This window comes from Pseudoliparis swirei, chromosome 20 (genome assembly GCF_029220125.1).
Source record: "Pseudoliparis swirei isolate HS2019 ecotype Mariana Trench chromosome 20, NWPU_hadal_v1, whole genome shotgun sequence".
NCBI lineage: Eukaryota > Metazoa > Chordata > Actinopteri > Perciformes > Liparidae > Pseudoliparis > Pseudoliparis swirei.
Genome location: NC_079407.1, coordinates 16156667 through 16178846, shown reverse-complemented (window position 1 = coordinate 16178846; position 22180 = coordinate 16156667). Strand labels below are relative to the sequence as shown.

At 41.9% G+C, this 22180-nt stretch overlaps 1 protein-coding gene across 7 annotated transcripts in view; it reads right to left on the bottom strand.

The window, feature by feature from the left end:
- The window catches only part of nbeab (neurobeachin b), a 188102-nt gene that overhangs the window by 85049 nt on the left and 80873 nt on the right, over positions 1–22180 (bottom strand). For 5 of the 7 annotated variants that reach the window (XM_056440918.1, XM_056440921.1, XM_056440922.1 and 2 more), the window contains exons 23-34: positions 21350–21567; positions 20936–21089; positions 19889–20069; positions 18880–19001; positions 18141–18206; positions 17567–17732; positions 15682–16099; positions 10870–11021; positions 9531–9654; positions 8733–8852; positions 7831–7958; positions 4084–4145 (exon numbers count right to left, since the gene is read on the bottom strand). In XM_056440918.1, the coding sequence (XP_056296893.1) occupies positions 4084–4145; positions 7831–7958; positions 8733–8852; positions 9531–9654; positions 10870–11021; positions 15682–16099; positions 17567–17732; positions 18141–18206; positions 18880–19001; positions 19889–20069; positions 20936–21089; positions 21350–21567 (1911 nt within the window). The remainder of the gene's footprint in view (positions 1–4083; positions 4146–7830; positions 7959–8732; positions 8853–9530; positions 9655–10869; positions 11022–15681; positions 16100–17566; positions 17733–18140; positions 18207–18879; positions 19002–19888; positions 20070–20935; positions 21090–21349; positions 21568–22180) is intronic. The other 2 variants (XM_056440923.1, XM_056440924.1) reach the window with 1 other exon arrangement.

Below are 22180 nucleotides of genomic sequence, written 5' to 3'. Positions count from 1 at the left end.
TATGATTTGTTACTTAAAGAAGATCTGCATTTTTTTGTTATGTTTTTGGGCTGTAAATGGGTTATTCAAAGTTCAAAAGAGAAACAAAATATAAATTCATTCTTGTATTCAATATTAGATATGGGTTAGTAAAAAAGCACATTAGTACAGCAAGGATTAACCAGACATGCAGTAAAGCTAAAAGAATACTTTCTCAAAGTTCACAAAACAGTACAAAAACACAATTTGGATCCAACAACAATATCTTTGAGAAATGCATGACAATAATCACATTTCACCATCCACATTGCACATTTCAACTGTAATCTAGATTCCATGTCATAGTTTGCAATTCATGTGGGTAAATAAAGCATTTCGTGCATCTGTCCTTTGTGAAAAGAATTGTGGATATAAAAAGATGAATTCCTGCAGAGCCAGTGTGACCACCCTTTCTTCCTTTGTGAAAAGATCTGTACACACAGGACGGATGTAATTGTGGGATGAAACTGTATCCTCTCACTTAAATACAGCCGTTTCCTCTGTCCTTTACAGTGATGGATTACTGAGCAGGCGCACTGAGCCCTGCAGTGTGCCCTTGGAAGGGATCCGAGCCCTGGACCAGAGTGCTAGCACTTGCTGTCTCACAACATGCTCTGGAAATGATTAAAAAACAGTTGGAGAGTGGGCCTTTCACTGTGGGAAAACCAGCTCTCCTGTACCCTCACTGAGGTGCAAATGGAAGCCAAAACAGAGAAGGCTAGAGTTCAAAAGAGGAGGAAAAACAGAGGGAACTTAGAGGAAAAAGGTGTATATGGAACTCTTGAATATTCACTTTCATAAGGAGCCTTTGAACTAGACTATACATGGCAAATTTGCAGAAACTTATATTATTGTTACTTATTTCCAAAAATATGTGGGTGTTTACTCTGGTTTCGGTGATAAACAATGCTTGTTCTATGTCAATGTCTGGCCAAGGTAAGCAGCATTTGTTGTGTACAGTACCAGAATAAATGACATTGACATTATTACGTATGGGCATGTGTTTTTGTACACGGTTGTTGTGCCTGACACGTACCGGTTCACGCAAGAGTACACAGTCTGACCCTACAATGCGTTAAGTCAGGGAGATGGTGCTGACAAACTGCAGAGCATCTGGTATCCAAATGTTCCCCATGACTCCCTTGCTCTGCTACAGTATCTGTCTGGAATAAGCTGTTCTTGATTTGGACAGGGATCATGTACAGCCAGTCGCCTGAGGTTCCACATTCAGCATGCTCACGTGACAAAAATAAATACAGAAATCAAGGCAGATGTGACACTGGGGCGTTGTCAGGAAAATGGCAGTAGGTCAGTGGAGGTATTGCATGAACTAGTCAAATGTGGTATCTTGTCTGAGCTATGCTTGTTGACAGCTGAGATAGCACTTCAGAGGCTCTCTTTTTTTCTGGAGAACAGAGCTCCCAGAGGAGGCTTCCTTAGAGTGCATGAGTTTCCTCTGCTGCCCATTTGAAGGGAATTAGACATGACATGCAACTCATTAAAAAACAAAGAAGATGTAGTCCTTGATGTAAATGCAGACCATGACCAGAATGCAACATCTCTGAATGGCTGTTGGAAGCATTTTTAGTAGCTTGGGTTTTTTTTGTAATGGAATTTTAATGTGCATGCATTTAGTTGTGGTTCTTTTTAGGGCACGAGAGATCAACAATAAACTGAAAAACAGCCCAACAGTTACCTACGTAAATATTCAGCAGGTGTGGGAAACATTTGCATTGGTCATGTAATGTTAAGGTAAGCTCATAAAAGAAAGTCCAATAGTTACTAAAATAGTAACTCCTGAGAAAAATTACCTCACACCTCGCGGACATTTTATTTGGCATTGAAAAGATTGTAAACAATTTGTTTGCCTGAACTTTCTCTTTCTGCCTCCAACTGCTGGAAACTAAACTATACTAAAGAGTACATTATATAACTTTTGTGTGGAAGCCAAGCAATTTAATAAAGGCTGCTAAAATTCAACACGGAACACTTGGAAATGATGATGTTAAAGGTTCACTTTGAACAGTGCTACAATTCATTCAATGAAAGCACAACTTTTATGTCAGACCTAAACCCACAGAACAGTTATCTGGCCTTGAGAAGATTTTCTCTCCTCCCACTTTCATCTTCGTGAAATTCAGCGGAGCACTATGTATTTGTGGCGTTTCAATCCACCCTGTCAGGGTGCAGGGGCATTTTCCTTTTATCTGCTCTGCTTTGCTCTGTTATACTCTCCACATCTGGAGGCCTTCCGTCACTAAATCTCTGAGGCTCCACTCTTGATCCCCCCTGTATGTTTAAGCTGTTACAAGAAACAGAGCTGCTTGACCTTTTCATTCAGCTGCCCAGGCTGAGGAGAGACACACAGTGTCTGCAACCGTGGCCAGCCACACGATGATCGCTGTGATTAGTATGCATAAATAAGAAAAAGGCAGATCATTAGCACTAATTCATTCATAAAACTGACAACTCACAAAGCAGAGAGTGACTAAAGGTCAGCTAAGTGCCCTCAGGGCTGTCTTAAAACATTAATGTTGAAATTTGTGAGGGATATGTTGAAGTTGGCATTTTATAATGATGTCAGCCACAGCTCATCTTGCATCTGAGAAGACTTGCTGGGCTTTTTGAAAGCACTTGAGATACAGTATGTAATACCAAAGATAATAATTAGGAGTATATGGCAATCTAACTATCAGTCAGAGCAAACATATCTGCTTGTGATAAAAACAGCTCTGCATACATATCGGTGTTGTCACCTGAAATGAGTAATATGAAGGACAACGTTAACAGTTATCCATCATTACAGAGTGATTTTAAACTTATATTAGCTGGCAACATATTTGGATTAATTACTGATCACGCAGCATTATAATATGCATATGGCTCATCTCTATTCGATAGGTTGTATAAGGACACCAAGCTGTATGGTCCAGTTTCAAGCCCCCGCTGTCTGATCGATATCTCAGCCTGGATTTCATCCCAAGAGCCCCAAATGGCAGGAACCTCTGGAGCCGCAGTAATGCTATCTGTGTAAGTGTGTGTGTGTGGGGGGGGGGGGGGGGGACTCAGACCCTTAACAGCATGCTGACGCTCTCATCTGCAATAAATCCTAGAGCTTGAAAAAGCAACTTCCCTCAGATACTCCACAGACAGAAAAGCGGTGCAAAAAGGAGCACGTCCAAAACCTTGAAAAGAGCGACAATAACTCAACGCTGGATGCCCTATTTATGCATGTTCTATGGAGGAAAGCCCCTGAATAATGGCCTCCGTATAACAGAGGCTGAGCTCCTTGCTGAAGAGGTCTTTGGACTACGGATAGCACGGAGCGCACAGAGTGGCAATCCAACTCCTCGAGGCTCTGGCCCAGCAGTCTGGATCCACAAAGAGGCACCAAGTAATGGCTTCCTTATGGGCTCCCGACTCAAGACTGATGGGCTGACAGAAGGTATGTTAAATATCTCCTGTTCTAACTGCTACATCGGGGCTTTGACCTTCTTTAAAACAAGGGCTTAACAAGAGATTCAGAGGGTCAGCTCGGAGGTGATCAGTCACTGGCAGCGTTGCACGAGGTGGGGCTCATTCTCTAAAAGACAGCTCAGGATTAAAGCTCTGGGGTGTAGTGAGAAAGTCCCTGGATTCTAAGAATGTCTGTATGTCGTCATCGGTTTGGTTAATTTGCTTATGGAATATTTTACAAAAGAATATATCTTCAAATCAAAGCTTTAGCGTAGGTTTAACGACTTGTTTCGACAGTGCCCTTAACATTTAACCAAAGCATTCGTCATTAAGTTAAACATTATCACGGTATCTGCAGTTTTGACAGGATAAAGACTGAACCTATTTTTCCTTGCTTAAAATATGTCATTTAAAAAGTTAGGTGTGTGAAATATTATACGATTGACCATGTCCAATTTGAAGATCTCCACATAATGTTGAGAGAAATGTTATTTCGAGAAGCATAGCAGATGAAGGCATGTAACAAAAGAAGAAGGGGGACTTGGAGAGGAAGACAAGGAGAGGCTGGGAAAGAGGATTGTGAAGAGGAGGAGAAATACAAAAACTTACCTGAGAACAAAGCAGCATGACGAGCTCCACTACCGAAGTGCTTGACTTCATACACACTAGACCTGAAGCGACAAAACAGAGCAACAGAATTATGTATTAACTATAAAGGGAATATTTAACAAAGACTAGCTGTGGGTATAATAATGAGTCCTTATATAATCAGTTGTGCCGATTACAAAATAATCATTTAAAGATTCATATTCCCATTTCAATTTGAGTTGATAACTTGGTTGAAGCTATATTGTTTTTGGCATATAGTCAATTTCAGGCAGTGATAAATCATTTATAAACCCCTAGAGTTCCGAGTTGCCCTTCATAAAACTGTAAAAATACTAATTTGCATGCCTACAGAACAAATGCACGCATGCACACACACACACACACACGCACGCACAGGCAGACACACACACACACACATCTCATCTCCATTATGTAGACGGTAAGCCACACAAGCAGACAACTCTCTAATGAAACAAGGGCAGGTGTGAAAACTCATTTGCAGAAACAATGGCTGCAACTGGTCTTGTATTCTGCACCTCCAACTCCTTCTGTTCCGAGAACCATTAAAAAGGTGCAGTCATGAAGTAAAGGAAAGAATGCAACTCTACAGGACTCATTAAAAGGCACACAGCCGCCGTTGTTCAATGGGTGACGGGTGTCGAGCAGAGGAGAATTGAATTCAGTTAACGCTATTGCACAAGTTGTGCAATGTACAGTACAACATACGCACAAGTACTAATATTAGTTGCACTATGGGTTGTAATCACTATGACTAAATTATCAGGGAGTGACATATGCAGAAGATATCTGACCACCTTTTAGAGGGGGAAATCTGACCTTAACTTAATGACATATGGAACAGTAAATTGGGTCGCCAGGTTTTTCTAGAAAGACACAAATACTGGACAACAACAAAATACATTAGCTAATATCATCGTGTGATATTAACATTGAATAGACATGGTTTTGCTCGTGTAAACGCTGTGCAATGTAATAAAGAATGCACAAATATTCAGAACTCTAGACGGACGGATCTTTTGGTGGCTGATTCCACCCCGCCTCTATTCATGAGCAGAGACTGTCCGAGGAAGCGTATTGCAAATACTCTGAGAGGATGTGACCCTCCTCTTGTACGCAGAGTGCCACTGCTGACCTCTTGTTATAGCAGTGACATACTGAGCCATAAGTCAGACCAGTCTGACACAGGAGTCAGGTGTCCAACTGACCCTGGCCTTGTGCTGGTAGACAAACTAAATGCATTATATTTAAACACAGCCTGCCAGTCCTTTCCTGTAAACAGGGCAGGGTTAAGGCACGGGTGAATGTGGCATTGTGGGGCAATACGCCGGCAGGCTGGGCCACTCAAGGGACAGCAAGAAGCAGGCGGCAGGCATCACAACAGCAGCAGTGTTCACACACAGGACTTAGCCACCAACTCCAAGTGTAAAGCTCAGGGTGCACTCGGCATAATTGCCGCAGTGACCACGTCTGCAGGGGGGTTGAAGGAATAGGGTGAGGCGAAGGGGCACACGGGGCACCGGGGGGCTTGACCTCGAGCAATCTAAGGAGTGATGGATGACTGGTAATTACTGGTAAATGGAGCGCCTTTGCACTACAGCATAGTATTTCAACTGTGAGCCTGGGAATGGCCAGGGAAAAAGAAGGAGAAAGAGAGAGACGGACAGCTCCACCATTTGGACAAACACACTGAAACTGTGACTCGAATAGTATTGAAGATTTACAGTACATGCAGTGATTCTGCGGGTTTGTTTTGTCAGACTAACCTGGTCTAATTCATGTCAGGAAAAGGGTGCACTTTTCACAAACCCAGACAGGGTTAAACACGTCTGCTGAGGAGCACTGAGGCCCGAGCTGTCTATCTACGACCTTGTTTGTGGGGTTACACTCTCGGCTCAGGGCTGGTTTGTCAGCTTGGTCAGTCTGCTGACAGACTTTGAGTGAAAGGGTAACAGACATATTCACACATGTCAAGGCTGTGCTACCTGATTTTGCATTCTTTTCCCCTGAGTTCTAGTAAGTAACCTTAGCCACATGTGCATGGCATACCCACATTGCTATTTACATATGGATATATGAATGGTATATGCATGATGTATAAAGGAAAAGGTGCATTTGGCTGCTAGTGTAACTTTAGTTGCAGGAATGGAAAAACAGCCTTTAAATGCTCAATGTCTGGAGATGAGATAAATCATTTCACCAATCATTTCTACAGGATTGGGCACTATTGCATATAACACAGTAATGGTTACAAATTATAAGGACCCAGTGCTAAGTCTACCAAAACTGATTTCTTTAAAAAGCTTTCATTAAATATAAAAATTCAAGTTTTAGCTGCTTAAGAACAAAACATAAACACAGCATATAGTATTGTATATAATATTGTTATGTTAACAGTGCAAACAAATAAGTTTACTGCTCAGGAAAGTGTTAGACAACTTCTTTCTGAATCCAGCTTTCAGAAAGTCACGGAAATGCATTCTTTCAGCCTGATGTCATTCGCTGCATATGCTTATGATACTAATATCATTTTTTACTTACACTTAAACAAAAATACTTTGGCAGTGACAAAACACAGATTTATTTCACTTTGCGCAAACTGCAAGTCAAGAGACTGGAGGCCACACACATGAATTCCGCACTGTGCATGCACAGACAAACGTCTGTAGAAACAATCACACACACATGTGTGCGTGCGTGTCCTTGTATAAGCAAGCCAAAACAAGCATTGCGTATGGAGTGGCAGAGCACACACATGCAGGCAGACAGTCCCTGAGGTTAGGCACTAGTAGCACTGTGAGAGACTGCCAACCTGGGGCCTAAGGAAGGCACTGGGAGCCTTCACACAACCACCAGGAAATACGACTGGAGCCCAGAGAGGAGTGCAGCAGAAGGATCATACACTTCTGAAAACACTGTGCACAACCAACCAGTCAAACCAGCCCTTTAAATGTATGCAATGTGACTGCTCCAGCACTTTTACATAGTCATGAGGCGTCTATGATATTCATCTTGAAGGCTATTTTATTGTGACAGAGATTAAGGTCCAACATCCATAATTACAGGTTTCTTTGCAATATCACATCAATTTAACATCAAAAAACTATTACTGAGACATAACTTACATTCATCAAGGTCTCTTTAATAATATATACTTCATTTTACTTGCAATGTAATTGGATTTTGGTTAGTCTGTGGAGAAAATCTGCTCGATTCTTTCTGGCACAAAACAGAAACACTTCACGTCATTCCAATGTAAATGTTACAATTTACTACATTCACGAAAACCTGACAAATCCCTGCCCATATGTGCATTCTGAATTTTTCTAAAATAGACAAAAATCCACCTTGTGACCCTAGATTCTAAAAATATCACTGGCACGAGAAAAAGGCCGGCAATTATTTCAACATTTCAACATCTGTTGTGACTGTGAAACACTGATGTTTAAAAATACTACATATCGGAATAATCCTCAATATGTGGAGAGAATCATGAAGAAGACAAAACACACAGACGTCACAAGATGAATGAAAGGGAAAGCAGATTTAATCAGAATGTGACAGACTCCCAGCTTGTGTGCAAAGTAGTGACTCTCCTGTCAACACCTACGACTGTGTATGCATCCATCAATGAGGCAGCCGGTGTAGTACACACAATGGTACGGTGAAGGGCTGCAGGACTCCACACACACAGCCTGGGGAATAAAATGCACGACACAACATCTGTACCTTCTATGAGCAACTCTTGCCCATGGCTGCCCAGCAGGGTGCGTGACAGAAAGGGTGCAAAGTCCATGAATATCTCTCTCAACAGGGGGGCCACCTTCTCCAGGGCTCTCTCCAGCTTCGTAGTGATGCTGTCAAATAAAAAGCACATCAAAATAGAAGTCACAAAAAGAGATTAGACACACGATAAGAGTGGAAATGCAAGGGATGTTGTGCCCTTTCATTGAGGGCAAGAGCAGCGGTGGCCTCACAGTAAACCCAGTGCACATAGCCAACACCAGTTAGAGTGTTAGTCAGACGGACAGAGTCTGAGTGGGTGCAGAGGGTAACCAACACACAAGGGTTGCAAACCAAACTAGATATACATGAGATCACTGTAGATGTCGATACGATTTTATTTTGTAAACATATTGGCGATGTTAACACAGATGTTTCTTTGCATTTATAAAAGTATTTGACAGCAGTTTGTTTGCATTCTTTGTTGTGAGATGTTACCAAGCTTGCACATGGGATAACTGTAGACTGCATAGGGAAGTGTATCATCTCCTACACACTCACTACATGCTGCTGCCTGACATTATCTAAGCACCTCAGACAAACTATGAGCTGGAGTCATGCAACAATACAAGTCAGACTGTATACAAGCAGAGCTACGACTCAAGCTGCAACGTATCTCTGTGCCCCTAGTGTTTTGTACAAACACAGATAGAAGGCAACATGAGGAGAGTAGAGGCTTGTTCTCCCAGCTAAGATGGACAGAAAGCAGCGGGATAGAGAGAAACAGAGAGGGAAGGTTTGGTTTCGGATTTGTATGGAGTGTGCAGTGTAGTCTGCGTTCCAGCACCCTGGGAAAACACAGCAGAGGGATGACAGGGGGTCTAGGTGGCTAACATAAATGTCCTTGCCTAAGACACTGGCCTGCATCTCTGGAGGCTGCTTGTAATCCTGTCAGGCAGCTAAAGGGTTTGAGCTCAGGAGGTGTCAGTCTCTGGCGCAGTGGACACTGGTCCACTTCACAAAAGGCACTGAAATAGAAAGAAGAATGAAGAATGAAAAATGAAGCCGCAGGCAATACTTGCTTCATGTTGTTTTTATTTTCAGTTCAGCTGGATGTTTTCTTTCCTCATCTAAAATATAAGGCTCCGCAGCCACACAGTACGCCGACTATCATTGACTTCACAGTTACGCTAAGTGATGTCGGTTACTGCTGCCATGGAAACTGAAAAGAGAAAGAGAGACTCTGGAGAAAGACCTGGTCTCCAAGCAGTCCGCGGGAGAGCAGGACTAAGGACGTCTGTCACAAACTATTAGATCAAGTGAGGAAGACAGGTCAGGGTCACAACAAGATAAACACACAGAAATACACAAATGATTAGGCCAAACTTCATCTTGTTGTTCACAAAAAATGACATCAATTGTTATGTTGTCTTCTGTTTTGACAATGTAGAGGCCAAGACAATTTTTTCGTCAAAGGTGAGCATCTAGACACCAAATGTCATCCATCAAATCAGATCAGGTCAAATAAATAATCAGTTTAATGGAAAAGCAACAAAAAAAAGAAATAGCAGAACATTTTGAGTGTTTGAAAGCTTCATGCACAACTCTGTGTGATTTAATTGTATAAATAAGTCACGCAATTTGAATAAAGTGAGTAAATGAACACAGGAAATACAAGTATGGTTGAACAGAAAGGCCTTTTGTACCTCGTGTTTTCTTCTGTGTCTTCAGGCATGGGGACCACCGTCTGCACGGCCGGCAGGTTCTTGCTGGTGGCTCCGTTGACGAAACTGGAGGATGAGGAGGTAGCGGGGGCTGCATCGGTTGCTCCTGCAGGTTAGGGCAGCAGAAGCACGCAACATTAGCAGAACATATGTTCTTCACCAGAGGCTGTAAATTCCTGTAATTGCACACAGACTAATAATTGGAAAAAGAATAAGAAAAAAAGAATAGGAAATCTGGCCTTACAGTGGACTTTCAACCAAATGTTAACCAAGTCAAATAAATACAAACTTGGTAAGAGTGTCACATCGTGCACCAAATATTTAATTAAATGCAAGTGCACCGACGCTGGTTGCTCAAACTGGTGTCAGCAGCAACAAATGGAACTATGATACTGACTGAAGATGAGAAACATTAACAATCATAAAACATCTAAATATAAATGCATCACATTGTTATATATTACACTCAGTTTTGTTATCAAAGACAAACTGAGGCTAGAGTGACAACAGTAGTTTCAAGGTAAGCCCCGAGTCACAAGTATGAAATCATTAAATCACACCCAGAGTGAGTGAGATTATGGGGTCTGGGTGAAGGCCTGTGGCTTCAGCCGAAAGCTCACTTAGACTTGGATACATTTCTCACATTCCTTGAAAGGCGCTCAGATGAGAGGCTTTTCTTTTTTTATAGAGCACATTAAAAAGGTGTTGGAGCTCCTAATGGTTCTTGGTGTTAAGTGGGTCTTATCATAGGCCCAGACTACAGGAGCCCTGGGGTGGAACTGGCTTAATGCAGCAGAGACTCAGGAGAAGCATCGTGACAGCAGGGGGAGGGATAGAGGGCTTGCAAATAATTGCACAGGAACCCACAGTAGACAGGAAAAGCTGTGCGTAAAAACCATCTTCACGGTTATAAAGAAAGGCATTTGTTTAGTATATTATTCAGGTAGATGTAACTGGAGCTGTTTGGTTTGGTTGTTCAAGATCAGGAGGAATACAGGAGGAATGCACAGAGCTGCTGCAAACACTGATAGGACGGTAAATAGGGCCATCTAGTGGCAACACTGAGCCCCTGCAGAGGCATGCAGGATCACAGGATCACAGGATCACAGGATGACAGGATGACAGGATGACAGGATCCAGTTGATGGAAAGTGCCTTGTTTCTATTCTCAGACTGGCATCAGACAAAACAAGGGCTTGAAAACGAACAGTAATTACACAACATGCTCAAAAATAGTTATATGTTTTAATTAACTACATTAGTAGGGTGGAAATTAAGAATGTAATTACAAGCGCATCCGAGTAACCTTGTGCTTGACCTACCCGTGGTGTTGATCATGCTTCTGGGGTTCACAGAGGCAGAAGCAACAATGTTGGCGGTGCCGCCAGCTGTCAGCCCAGAGGAGCTGCTGCTGCTGCCGCTTCCCACTGGGAAGCTGCCAGGGGAGGTTTTCTTCACAGGCACCATTACACTCCTACAGGAAACACACACTATAGTTGATTCACACATGCACGAACAAATTCCACTGAACAGTAAGAATATTAGAAACAGAAAGTAAGACCTTTGGACTGCACTACTTCAGAGAAAACAACACATGCCAAATGGATTGAAATGGGGCAGTTGAGTAGCACAGTAAAGAGGAAAAGATTGTGTAGGGCACTTCCAAACAAAGTGCCCTTGAGCAAGACACTGAATCCCAAACAGCTCAAGAGTTCTGCAGGTAGAAGCAGCAGATTGTTGCTGAATTTTGATTTTTGTAAGTATACAATGTTGTAGATGAGCACAACAATTTGGAGTTTGTAAACTAGCCTGGGACCAGAGGTTCAACTCTAAATAGGCATCCATACGTAGCTTAGCGTTAAGACGAATGTTGTCACAACAGAACTGACTCTCAGTAGATCCAGCATCTGAAACTGAGGCCTGAGAAAGAAAATCCATGATTTGCTTGACTTTCAACTCAGCTGTTGACTTTCTTATTGTCCATTTTGAAAAACAAAAACATTTAATTAATATTTTAGAAGCGAACGAGGGAGTGGTCATCATCATCATCGTCATCTTCTCTTAGTGCTCTCAGGCCCTGCCAGCATGACAATGCCCAGACAGACTTTAGTCAGGACATTGGGAAAGGTAAACATCCTGACCTGTGACTCCATCCGTCAGCATAACACATGCAATGCAAACACAGACACACACATGAACGCAAGAGGCTCCAGGAAAAAAAGAAAAAGTCAGCTACTACTCTTTCCCTTACATCTGCTCGGCCCCAACTCGAAGCTCTCCAGGAGCGATTACGGTATTGTTACGGACACACACGTGCACAGCTACCGCCTGTGTTTGTATCAACGGAACCACAGCTCATTGAGCATGAGATATTTGGCATTTGCTCTGTACAGGTGTACAGATAGAAGACTTATTGTTCTAAAGAAATGGACACTTTGATAGTAAAGATGCAAGAGGGCTCCAATAAACTTAAGTCAGAATAAACCATGATAAGCAAATAGGTATATTACGTCAAGTACAAAAAGAACATGCATGCACACAAGAATGTGCGTACCTAGTCGCACATACAGTATAATGTATAAACTTACATGATTATTTCCATTTCCAAATATACAAGTATAGACATTGTATGCACACAACTTGATACAAACACTATGTAGTGGATAATGTAAGTAATACCTCAATATAAAGAAGAGGTATGTATCCTTCTGAACTTAATGTATTATCATGGTTTATTCTGAATTTTCTGTTTACTGGTTTTATAATAGATATTATATTACAATATCGAGCAAACAGCATATATTATAATATTAAGATACCATACTCTTAAAGCCAGCCTGAACAATCATTTTAGAAGCTAAGACCATAGAAAACTATTTAATATAGTAATGTATTAATGAGCAGTGGCTTCCCTTTCATTTGTGAAAGTACACAACATCACATGGTGCGAAAAGAAAAAAGGGGCAGAGCTCATAAATTAAACATCGATAAAAAAAAACCATTGTGGAGCCTCGAGATGGAAGTTACACTTGTGACCTCATGTAAGAGCGCAGGAAACAGACACACCACACCAGACCTCTGCTCACATGCAATGGCATTGGCCAAGGATTAAAGATGATGCAGTGGACCTGGCCCTGCAAGAGCTCCCTGACAGGATGGAGAAGGAGAGCCTGTCCTTATCAGATCTGCAGTTGGCCTTCGGGTTCGTGAGGGTGCCAGATAATGTCTTGTCCAATCTCCGGCAGTTACTCTGGGTAACACAGGCCAGGCCTCTGCTGTGTCACAAGCTAAGACTTGTGTCATCTGAAGAAAATCCCCAGAAATCCTTCCTCAACAAAACAACACAGACTTTTACCATTTCATGTTGCACTTCCACTGTATATCCACAGTCCATCTCATGGATCAAGTCAAACATGCTGGACTCCATGCTAAACAAATGGAACGTGGCCTTCAGGATCTTTTTGAATGCATCTCGCTTCCTCTTCTCCTGTTCAACCACTTTCTCACAATGATCATGGCCATAATGTTCTATGTAACAAATGAAATAGCTCTGTAATTTCTCTCTCAAATATGCAAAAAGTAGATTATACTACACATAAAATGACATTGTTCTTTCAATGGCACCCACCGAACAGGCAAGCAAATGAAAAATAGTAGTTTAATATATATATTTTTTAATTTAACAGATCAAGATCTACTGTTAGTTAAGAGAGAGCGAGAAATACTTAAAAGCGAACTAGAATTCTATCTCCAGAGATACAGCTGTGCTTTGAAGAACCCTGATGACAGGAATAATTTATTTAGTAGATCTTTGTGCCGCTCTCCTTTGTGAAATCTAATCGACACATATCAGAACACGAGGAGTGGGTTTTGTTTTGATTGCCGGAAGTCGGCGTGAAATTAATCTTTCCAAATGCATCCCTCGCGTGCATCTTCCAGCAGAGGCCTGTCTGTTCTTTGGCACGTTACATTTGATCCCCAGGAAACATGGACCTCTTTTAATGAATAATTAATTAGCAGAGTACTCATGAATCATGTATAGATTATCTAGCGCATATATTATTAATAGAATTGTCTTAATTGAGTTGCAGAGAGAATAAAGAATGGATTAATCTTGGAATTAATATTAAATATGATTGTGTCTGTGGGAGATGACTGCTGTGTAAAGTATAACCAAAGAAATGTTGCCTCTATAAATCCAACAGATGGAATCTAATCCAATGGTGCTTTTTCCAGAACACAGATGAAATGTGCTCACTTGTACACACCACACACACATTCAATTAAAAACAATTATCATGGCTCTACAACAATTTCTGTACTGTATTCCCATCTGGTCTAATGGACATCTGGATGTTAAGCAAACCAAACCTCCTCTATGAAAGTCTCTCTTGGCGGGGCCTCTGCGACAACCGCTCCTGTGCGTTCCACTTTAAGACATTCTTTTCCTCTTTTTTCCTTTTTGATGTTGTCACTCCCAATCTATTGTCACCCTGACAGACAAATGAAAGGCCTGCCCATGTCTGGCAGCTCATTTCGCTGGCAGGTGGCAAACAATTAGACACAGCAAATAGAGGCGAGAGGGGGGGAGCGACATGAAAAGCATGAGACAAAGTTGTATATGTGGTCAGGAAGGTTTGTGTGAAAGCATTTCAAAAATAATACACGTTGCTGTGGCGACTCATTTCAGGCTGCCAGTTCCCATTACGGGTGTGAGCGGTGAGGTCGACAGGGCTGGCCATGGTGTGGCGTGAGGCCGCTTCTGTTTAATCTGTCATCAACGCCCTGGAGACCCCCACCCTCTCAGCTGTCCTCTCTACACACACACTCCTCCATCTTCTCCCCTATTCATCAGGCTCACCTCAGCCCAGCTCAGCAGCAGCATGCATTATAAAGAAGGGAGGCCCCATTGTTCCTTCTGACTCTGTTTCCTCTGCCATCTCTCTAGAGCCTGGCAGTGATTACACAGACACTTCACCAAATCTGTGGCGATCAGAGGAAAGCAGGAGGTTTTGTTTGAGCTACACCGACTCAAATTACTTTCCGAAAAATTATGATTTAAAAAATGTTATCAACCATAGAAAATTGGGATCAGACACATGGATCTTGAAATCCCTTCAGGAGCAGATTTGTAAACTCCCAAATCCATACGGATTACTGTGTGGTTTTATCTAATCCAGGAACGTAAATAAACCGCAGCAGAGCCTCAGTGCTCCAGAGACCTTTTCAAACACAGGAATTCCTTACCGTTGGGTACAAGTAAAATACCAGAGGGCCTGAAATGAATAATGTGTTGCGTGCTACTTAGAAACCATTAGTGGTAAACTGGTGAACTAAAATAGACTTAAGATCAGCATTTGAGTGATAGCACTTACCACCACACGTACACAAACATCTTTTATGTCATGAAATGTTTATGTTAAGTTAAATCTCAGAGAATGACAACCATTTGATACCATTAATTGTTATCTTGTTTTATATCATCTAGATTTCCTTTTGCCTTTGCCGAAGTTCAGTTCAAGGACCATAGTAGGGTTTTAGCCAGTTATGACTTTCTACTGTAACTACAAATCATGTACTGCATACTTTACTGTCCAGTTGTATAGTTTAGATTTTGTTGTCAACATTGAGTTACATATATTACTAATGATTGTGTTTTAAAGGCATGATTTCTAAGCACAGGTAAGGTGAATTTGATCGTTGTTTTTTTAAAGCAGAATAAATCAAGTTCACTTGTATGTATTTGACCACTCAATGAAGTGTGTTAATTGATACTGTAAAGACATAACTAGAATCCAATGTGTTTTTGGAAAAATACATCCAAAAAGCAACAGCAAGGGTTTTGAAATCGTTAACCGATGATAATTTGCTTCTTTTGAGATGTATTATACTTTGCAACGGTTGCCTGGCACGTCAGGGATGCAATGTGTGTCATTTGAACAGCTAATGTCAGCATATAAATAACATAATTAGAAATATCATATATGGTATAGTGACTTAATCCTAAAAGTTTAAGTGTATAGGATTTGTAGTAAATGGGCCATGTCAAACCTCTGGTAGAACACTTTAATACAAATAAAAATAATAAAAAACAACAACAGTGATGATCTGAACAACCAATGACACCTCCTCACCTGTCAAATGAGTGAAACTGCATAGGCAGCATGGCCTGGGCCTGGGTGTTGGCAGCAGGTTCTGGATAGGACACCGCCTCCAGCCCAGCCTCCAAGCCCTCCACTGGAGCGGCCACCAGGCTCTTCAATATGTCCTTCACATTGATTCCCTTGTTGGGCTGGCTAATGCTGATGATGGAGGAGGGTGGTTTCAGCACCTCCACGCTGGGAGATTCAGACAGACTCTCCTGCGACTTCTTCACCTCTGGGGACAGCGTAGATATGAGCAGTCCCGCAGTGTGGTCCAGATCAGACCCGTTAAGGATGCTGGCGAGCTGCTCCTCTCCAATACCAGAGTCTGAGTGGGGAAGGGAGCTTTCCCTGTGGAGGTCGGATGTCACAGGATGGTCCCTACTGCTGTCAAGTGCTGTTGGTGTTTCTGTCGAAGATACACACACGGAAAACAGGGAGTGAGAGGTAGACTCGAGTCAGCCACAAAACAAAGTATGTACAATACTAATATTACATTGGATAAGCAAGTTCAGTGATTAAAATAGTCAATCATAAAACATTGTGTTGATCCCTACACTATAATCAACATAACACATATTTTCAGAGTGAGTTTATCAATGCCTACAACCACCATAAAATGTATGTCATTATAAGTAAGACATTAGGATTTAAAACTGAATAATTTACCAATAGCATTGTATTCCAGAGCTAGCTTTATATTATATTATGAAAACAGTTACAGAAGTCAGATAGCTGCTCTCTTATCATGGAACATAATATACTGTACTTTTCTATATACATGCGATGCCGAGTGTTAACCGAGAACCTTTTGTCCTTTTGAAAATCTGGAGCATTTGGTCTGTTCATAAGGTGAAAAGGCATCGTCTGTATAGCAGACAACAGTTGGCTTTTTTTCTCCTCAGAAGCTTCCAGAGGTGCCTTTCTACTTTGAGGTTAGTTCACGCTAACCCAGTAGTTACCGACAGTAGATGCAAGGCCGGCCACATTAATATTCATCACATGCTCCCCTAACGAGGTCAGCAGGGCCTGATTTAGCCAGCAAGTCGTCTGGCTTCCTGCTCCATCAGACAATCGCCTGCCAAATGCCGTCTGGAAAATTCCCCCATTTTCTGGTGAAATTTATGAAGGCGGCAGTGTGCCTCTCTCCTCCGAGCAACCTCTATGATCCCATTCTCCTCTGGTGGATTGCTTGCCTAATGGGCACTGACAGATGGGGCTGAAAATAGCAAGCCTGGTTCCACTGCCCCAAAAACCAACAGTAGTTAGCCAGCATGCTGCTCTCAACTTCTCCCTGCTCATCTTCCCTTATTTTATTTTCTCTGTGTTCCAAGCTCCTCAAACTGCGCCCTCATTTAGCCTCTTTCCTCTCTTCTCCTTCTCTTGTTGCTTGTATTCAATTCACCTTATGTCTGAACATAAGTTGAAGTATGCTCACTCGTGCATCTCATAATAGCAATATGGCACTGCAGCAGACGTTGCGTTAAGTCTTTGTAGGCAACCGCCGATTTCCTTTCATGCGGCTTAATGTATGATTTATGACTTGAGGCAAATACGACCTTTCATTTCTGAGAGAACGATGATGTCTAATCAAGTTCATAACTTCCATCTCCCGTCTCCATTTGCTTGCAGATTTAATTGTGCAGGGTGCAATTATGAAAGCTCATGAATAAATCAGAGGTGAGCCAGGGGAGTGCAGGCAGGGTATCCCTGCTATTTCACTATATGAGCTTTCAGCTCAAGCTAGCAGGAGAGCATTTAGAAAGAACCAAAGATACCTGCTATTCATTTATATCAGACACAGTCACCTCAAGCTAAGATTAGTGAGCAGGAAGAATAATGGATGTCAGAAAGGTAGGGCACAGCTGGCCAATACCTGTGCTGGTTGGCGAGTTGATCTCCTGACGCATGCTGCGGCCCGATTGGCTTATTCTGGCAGTCTCCCGTTGTGGCTCCAGGATGTCGCGGTACTTGGAGACCATGAGGACAGAGATGAAGTACACCACAGCTAAAGCCAGGAACTGGGCTTGCTTACTGTCATCCTGTGGGGGGGAATCACAATACGGTTATACCACTCTTTGTTCAGAAGATCTCCTTTAACACAATCCACTGTCGCCATCTGAAATGGTTCACTCACAGCTAGTGCATCTTGCATGGAGCATGACAACACCTTCAAAGTACTGCCACTATTACTCTTAGACATTTATAACACTTGCTTTGATTCACATCCATTCAAATTGTTTGGGCTTGTGCTCAGCAGACAGCAGCTCGTTCTGGAAGGGCACCTTGAGGGTTTAACTAAGTTGAAGGGCATTACATTGCACACCTGTTTGTCTGCCAAACAAAATAAAATCCTACTTCCATCCTATACCTGCAGACAAGTCGTTGTGACAAACACATGCATGTTGTGCATTAATACGCCCTGCATATAGACACACATCAGCACTCACCACATCACGAAACACCACAGCGTGCAGCCGATTGATGTCCAGATCCTGCAAAAGGCGATCAGGGTCCTTGATGGGAGACAGGTTACTAGAGACAGTCTCTATGGCTATCTAAAGCTGATCGATGACACAATATGATATGCTACTCTGTTCAGTCCAACCTCAATTAAACTCGTTTTTGCTTCACTATTCTCTTTACATAATTCAAGATACTAGAAAACAGTCTCATTTGGAACTGATCAAATTGGCCAACATTTGTATGTTAGACATATTTAGTACCAGAGGGGGGATAAATGGCACTTAGTCGGGCTGTGTATTGGCAAGTATCTGGCAATACCATATGACCACAATAAAAGGGTTCCAATTCAATATCTTGCACTATTGGGATTGTTTCAATAAAATCTTAGGAAAGCTTTCATAGTACAACAAATATGCCACCATAAGCATAAAAATCACGCTACGTCATGTCTTCGTGTCTTCAAAAATGTAAGAGATTAATTACACTAGCAGTTGTGGGTTTAAAAACAACACACAATGAATCACTCTCTGCCATGAATCTTTGCATGTCTACATTTAAAATGTATAGTGTTTTATAGAATCGATACATTATTTTCGATGTAATATTTTATGCTCAGGATAGGAAAGCTGATTCACTACAGGTCACATTATTAAGCATGAGGTTGTGTGTTCTTACGGTAACATGCATGGTAAGCATGGCACTTCCTAGGGCCACACATCCTACCTTGTTGGACGCCACCACATTTTGCAGGAATTCCTGAGTCTTGTTGGGCATGGAAGATTTATTTCCTCGGTCTCTCTGTCTCTGCCTGCACTCAAGACAGTTCCTAACAGCCACACAACACACTGTGCACACAGACACGCACGTACACACACACACACACACACACACACGCACGTACTTTAGGGTTAAACTGAAATTAACTGTTGACAACATAAATGACCTCTTTAAAATTAATCAGTTATCTCTGATGACTATTGGTTCCAGGCTGCCGGGTAAAGAGGCCGGGAGTGAAATTAGCAGCCAGACTGATTTCACACTGAACCCAGTGATGAGAAACTGTATGTTTGCAACAAAGACACTGAAGTCTGAAGTTTAGTTTTCATCCCCCAGAGCATCACTTTGAGTCAACAATCCAGCAAACGCAGACTCACGCGCACACAGACCCACAGGCGCAAACAGATATAGACACAGACGCACCCTCACGTGCCCCGAGACAATATGAGACACAAATACACAAACTTTCTATCATGATTCATGCATAAAATAATTCTACTAAAACAACTGAATTCTACATTTTACAGTTTAGTAAATGCAACTCAATTGACTAATTATAATATAGGAGTCATCTACTTTGCATTCAAATGAAACTCATCAAATCTATATTATATACACAGATGCATTCCAACACCCACAAGGGCAGAGAGGACCACTGAAAATTATTCTCTCTGCATGTTAGGAATTCCAAAGTGATGATCGCGTAATTTCTGACCCTAAAAACCCTACACATTCCTCAATTCGGTACACAATTAGCAAAGGAATTAGCTTTGCCGATCAAAGAGGAGATTAGAGGAATTATTAGTGTGTGAAGTGAATACTGTCATGGTATTTTCCAGCTCATGAATTTTCCAGTGTGTCTGGCAAAAGATGCACCCCCACAGAAAGATATTGTAATTGTGTTACCGTTCCACTGCACTGACTGATGTTCACGTCTACACAAATATGATCTTACCAAGCCTGAGGCACTGACGCATCAGGCCACCGGAGGACATGTTCTTCTCGGCCTCAATCTCACTGAAGTTGAGGGAGCTTGAGAACACCAACACGTCCACCATAACCATGAGACGGGACAAGAAAGTGATGGCGGTCTCGGAGGACATGCCCTGCGTTGCCTCGATGTTCTCCACCTCCATCTTGCACAAGCAACAAGGAAGAAGACATTAGCCACAAGCATTGTTGTTGTTTTTTAGGAAATATGCAATTCAAATGGAATATCCCAGGTATTAACAGAGGGGTGGGTGCTTCTGAATTTAGGACAGAGACACTCAGTGGCAGGGCAGGAGGGGTGCCGAAGCAAGGGGCCTTTATTACATGAGGGGGAGTGGAGTCTCATTTCTGAGGCACAGACTATATTCAAAATTGGTAGAATTCCTGGAGTTTGATCCGAGTTCAGCTGACTATCCAACTCCAGCCAACGTGATATTAATATACCCAACGTTATGTCAAATATTTGTTTAGGGGTTGAGCCCAAGCACACACTTTTGTTAGAGCTCATTTACTTTGTGTTAAAACACGGAAAGACTTTCAAAAGGAAAATATTTGAGAATGATGCAATCTGCACCCTTCCACAGGGATATTTTTTATCTATTTCATGAGTACAACAAGGTGACATTAAAATAGTATAAATAATAACTATGACGTTCTAGAGATTGCATAGACAAAGTAAACATAATAAAATGATTAAAATGTTGTTGTTTTTTAAATGTTTTTAAATGATTAGTTCAAGACAACTAATTACATCAGATAATACAGTGAATCAATGAAAGAAAACCTGAATGACAAACAGGGAAGTTAAATGAAAACTGCTTCAATTAATACTTAGGATAGAACATCGGAACTGAGTGAAGTGGAGCAAAAAAATAAACACAAGTCATTGTTATTTCGAACAGGTAAATACTGTCGCGTCGTACACCACAGACAACCACAGAACGAAAGGTTATAATAAACTACCACTAGATGACAGCATCCCCCCACAGTGAAGACAGTGAGGCACACTTACATTGGGAGAGGTAGCAGCCGAGAGAAGAGGCAAGATCCCTCCACAAGCGATAATAATGTTGTCTACCATTTGTGAGATCAGGTGGATGGTGTTGTGGACAAAAATAATGTTCTCATTACAATTAACAAAGTCCATCACAGATTTGGTGGAGTGGCTGCAGGGGATGGAGAGGGAAACATTTATTGTTATTATTATTAGAGGTAAAAGCATTTTTCACAAAATATAAAATCACATGGCTATTTTACTCTGCAGTAAATTAAATACATTTATAGGATGTTTAGAAAAAGCCAGTGTAAAAATGTGTCTAAAAACAGCATCAACATGACATGTTAGTTCTGATCTGGTATCACACAAGCACCATGGTCACACTCCCTCTCTGTCTCTCTCAAGTGCACATAAAACCCCTTCACACACCTCCTCCAGACATGGACGTCGCTCTCCAATGCAAACAACAGGTCAGTGAGCAGTCTCTGGTGCATGGATGACCATTTGAACTCTGGGATGCGGAACATGGTGGTTCTTGGGCCGGGGCTGAACTGCCGTCTCTGTTCCTCTGTCATGAGTGTCCCCCTGAAGCCCAAGTCCATGCGTATGTTCCTCTCCATTTGAGTAGCTTGGTGACCATATAGACTCTGATGGGAGACCAATAAAACAGTAAAAAACAGTAAAAATATACATTTGTTATCGCACATTCAATCAACATTTGCTAATCCTATTCATCTGTCAAAAATTGATAGTGCAGATGTTATGCGAATCTTGCGATAGTCATTCTATTTACTTTGAATAATGTATTTCCAGACTAAAGTGAGTCCTCAAATAACCTCTTCCTGCCTACCGGTGAGGAAAAATTAAACAAGCTTTATGCAACTTCTAAAATGAAGTTGAATGAGTCAGCAAGGGGCTGCAAAAAAGCAGGGGTGATGAATGCAACATGAGCAATTATGCAACACCAGAGTAAGGTTTTAAAATAAACCCTGATTCCCACTGGCACTCGATCAGTGACCCCGTCTGGGCAAAAGAGCCTGACCTCTGAGAAAGAGCACAGCTCATATGAGAGGATCAAATCCCAGGCGATGGTTGCAGAATAATGCTTTGTCTATTTCTGCCCTCCTGATGGCTCATCCGACTATTCCAGCAGCCCACTTTCTCTGAATCTCAGAGGGATGTTGCCTGATGTGCACTTGGCCATTATCTCCCTATTACAACCTAGTTGGGAAAAGAACGGGTTCCTTTGAGTCTGCCAAT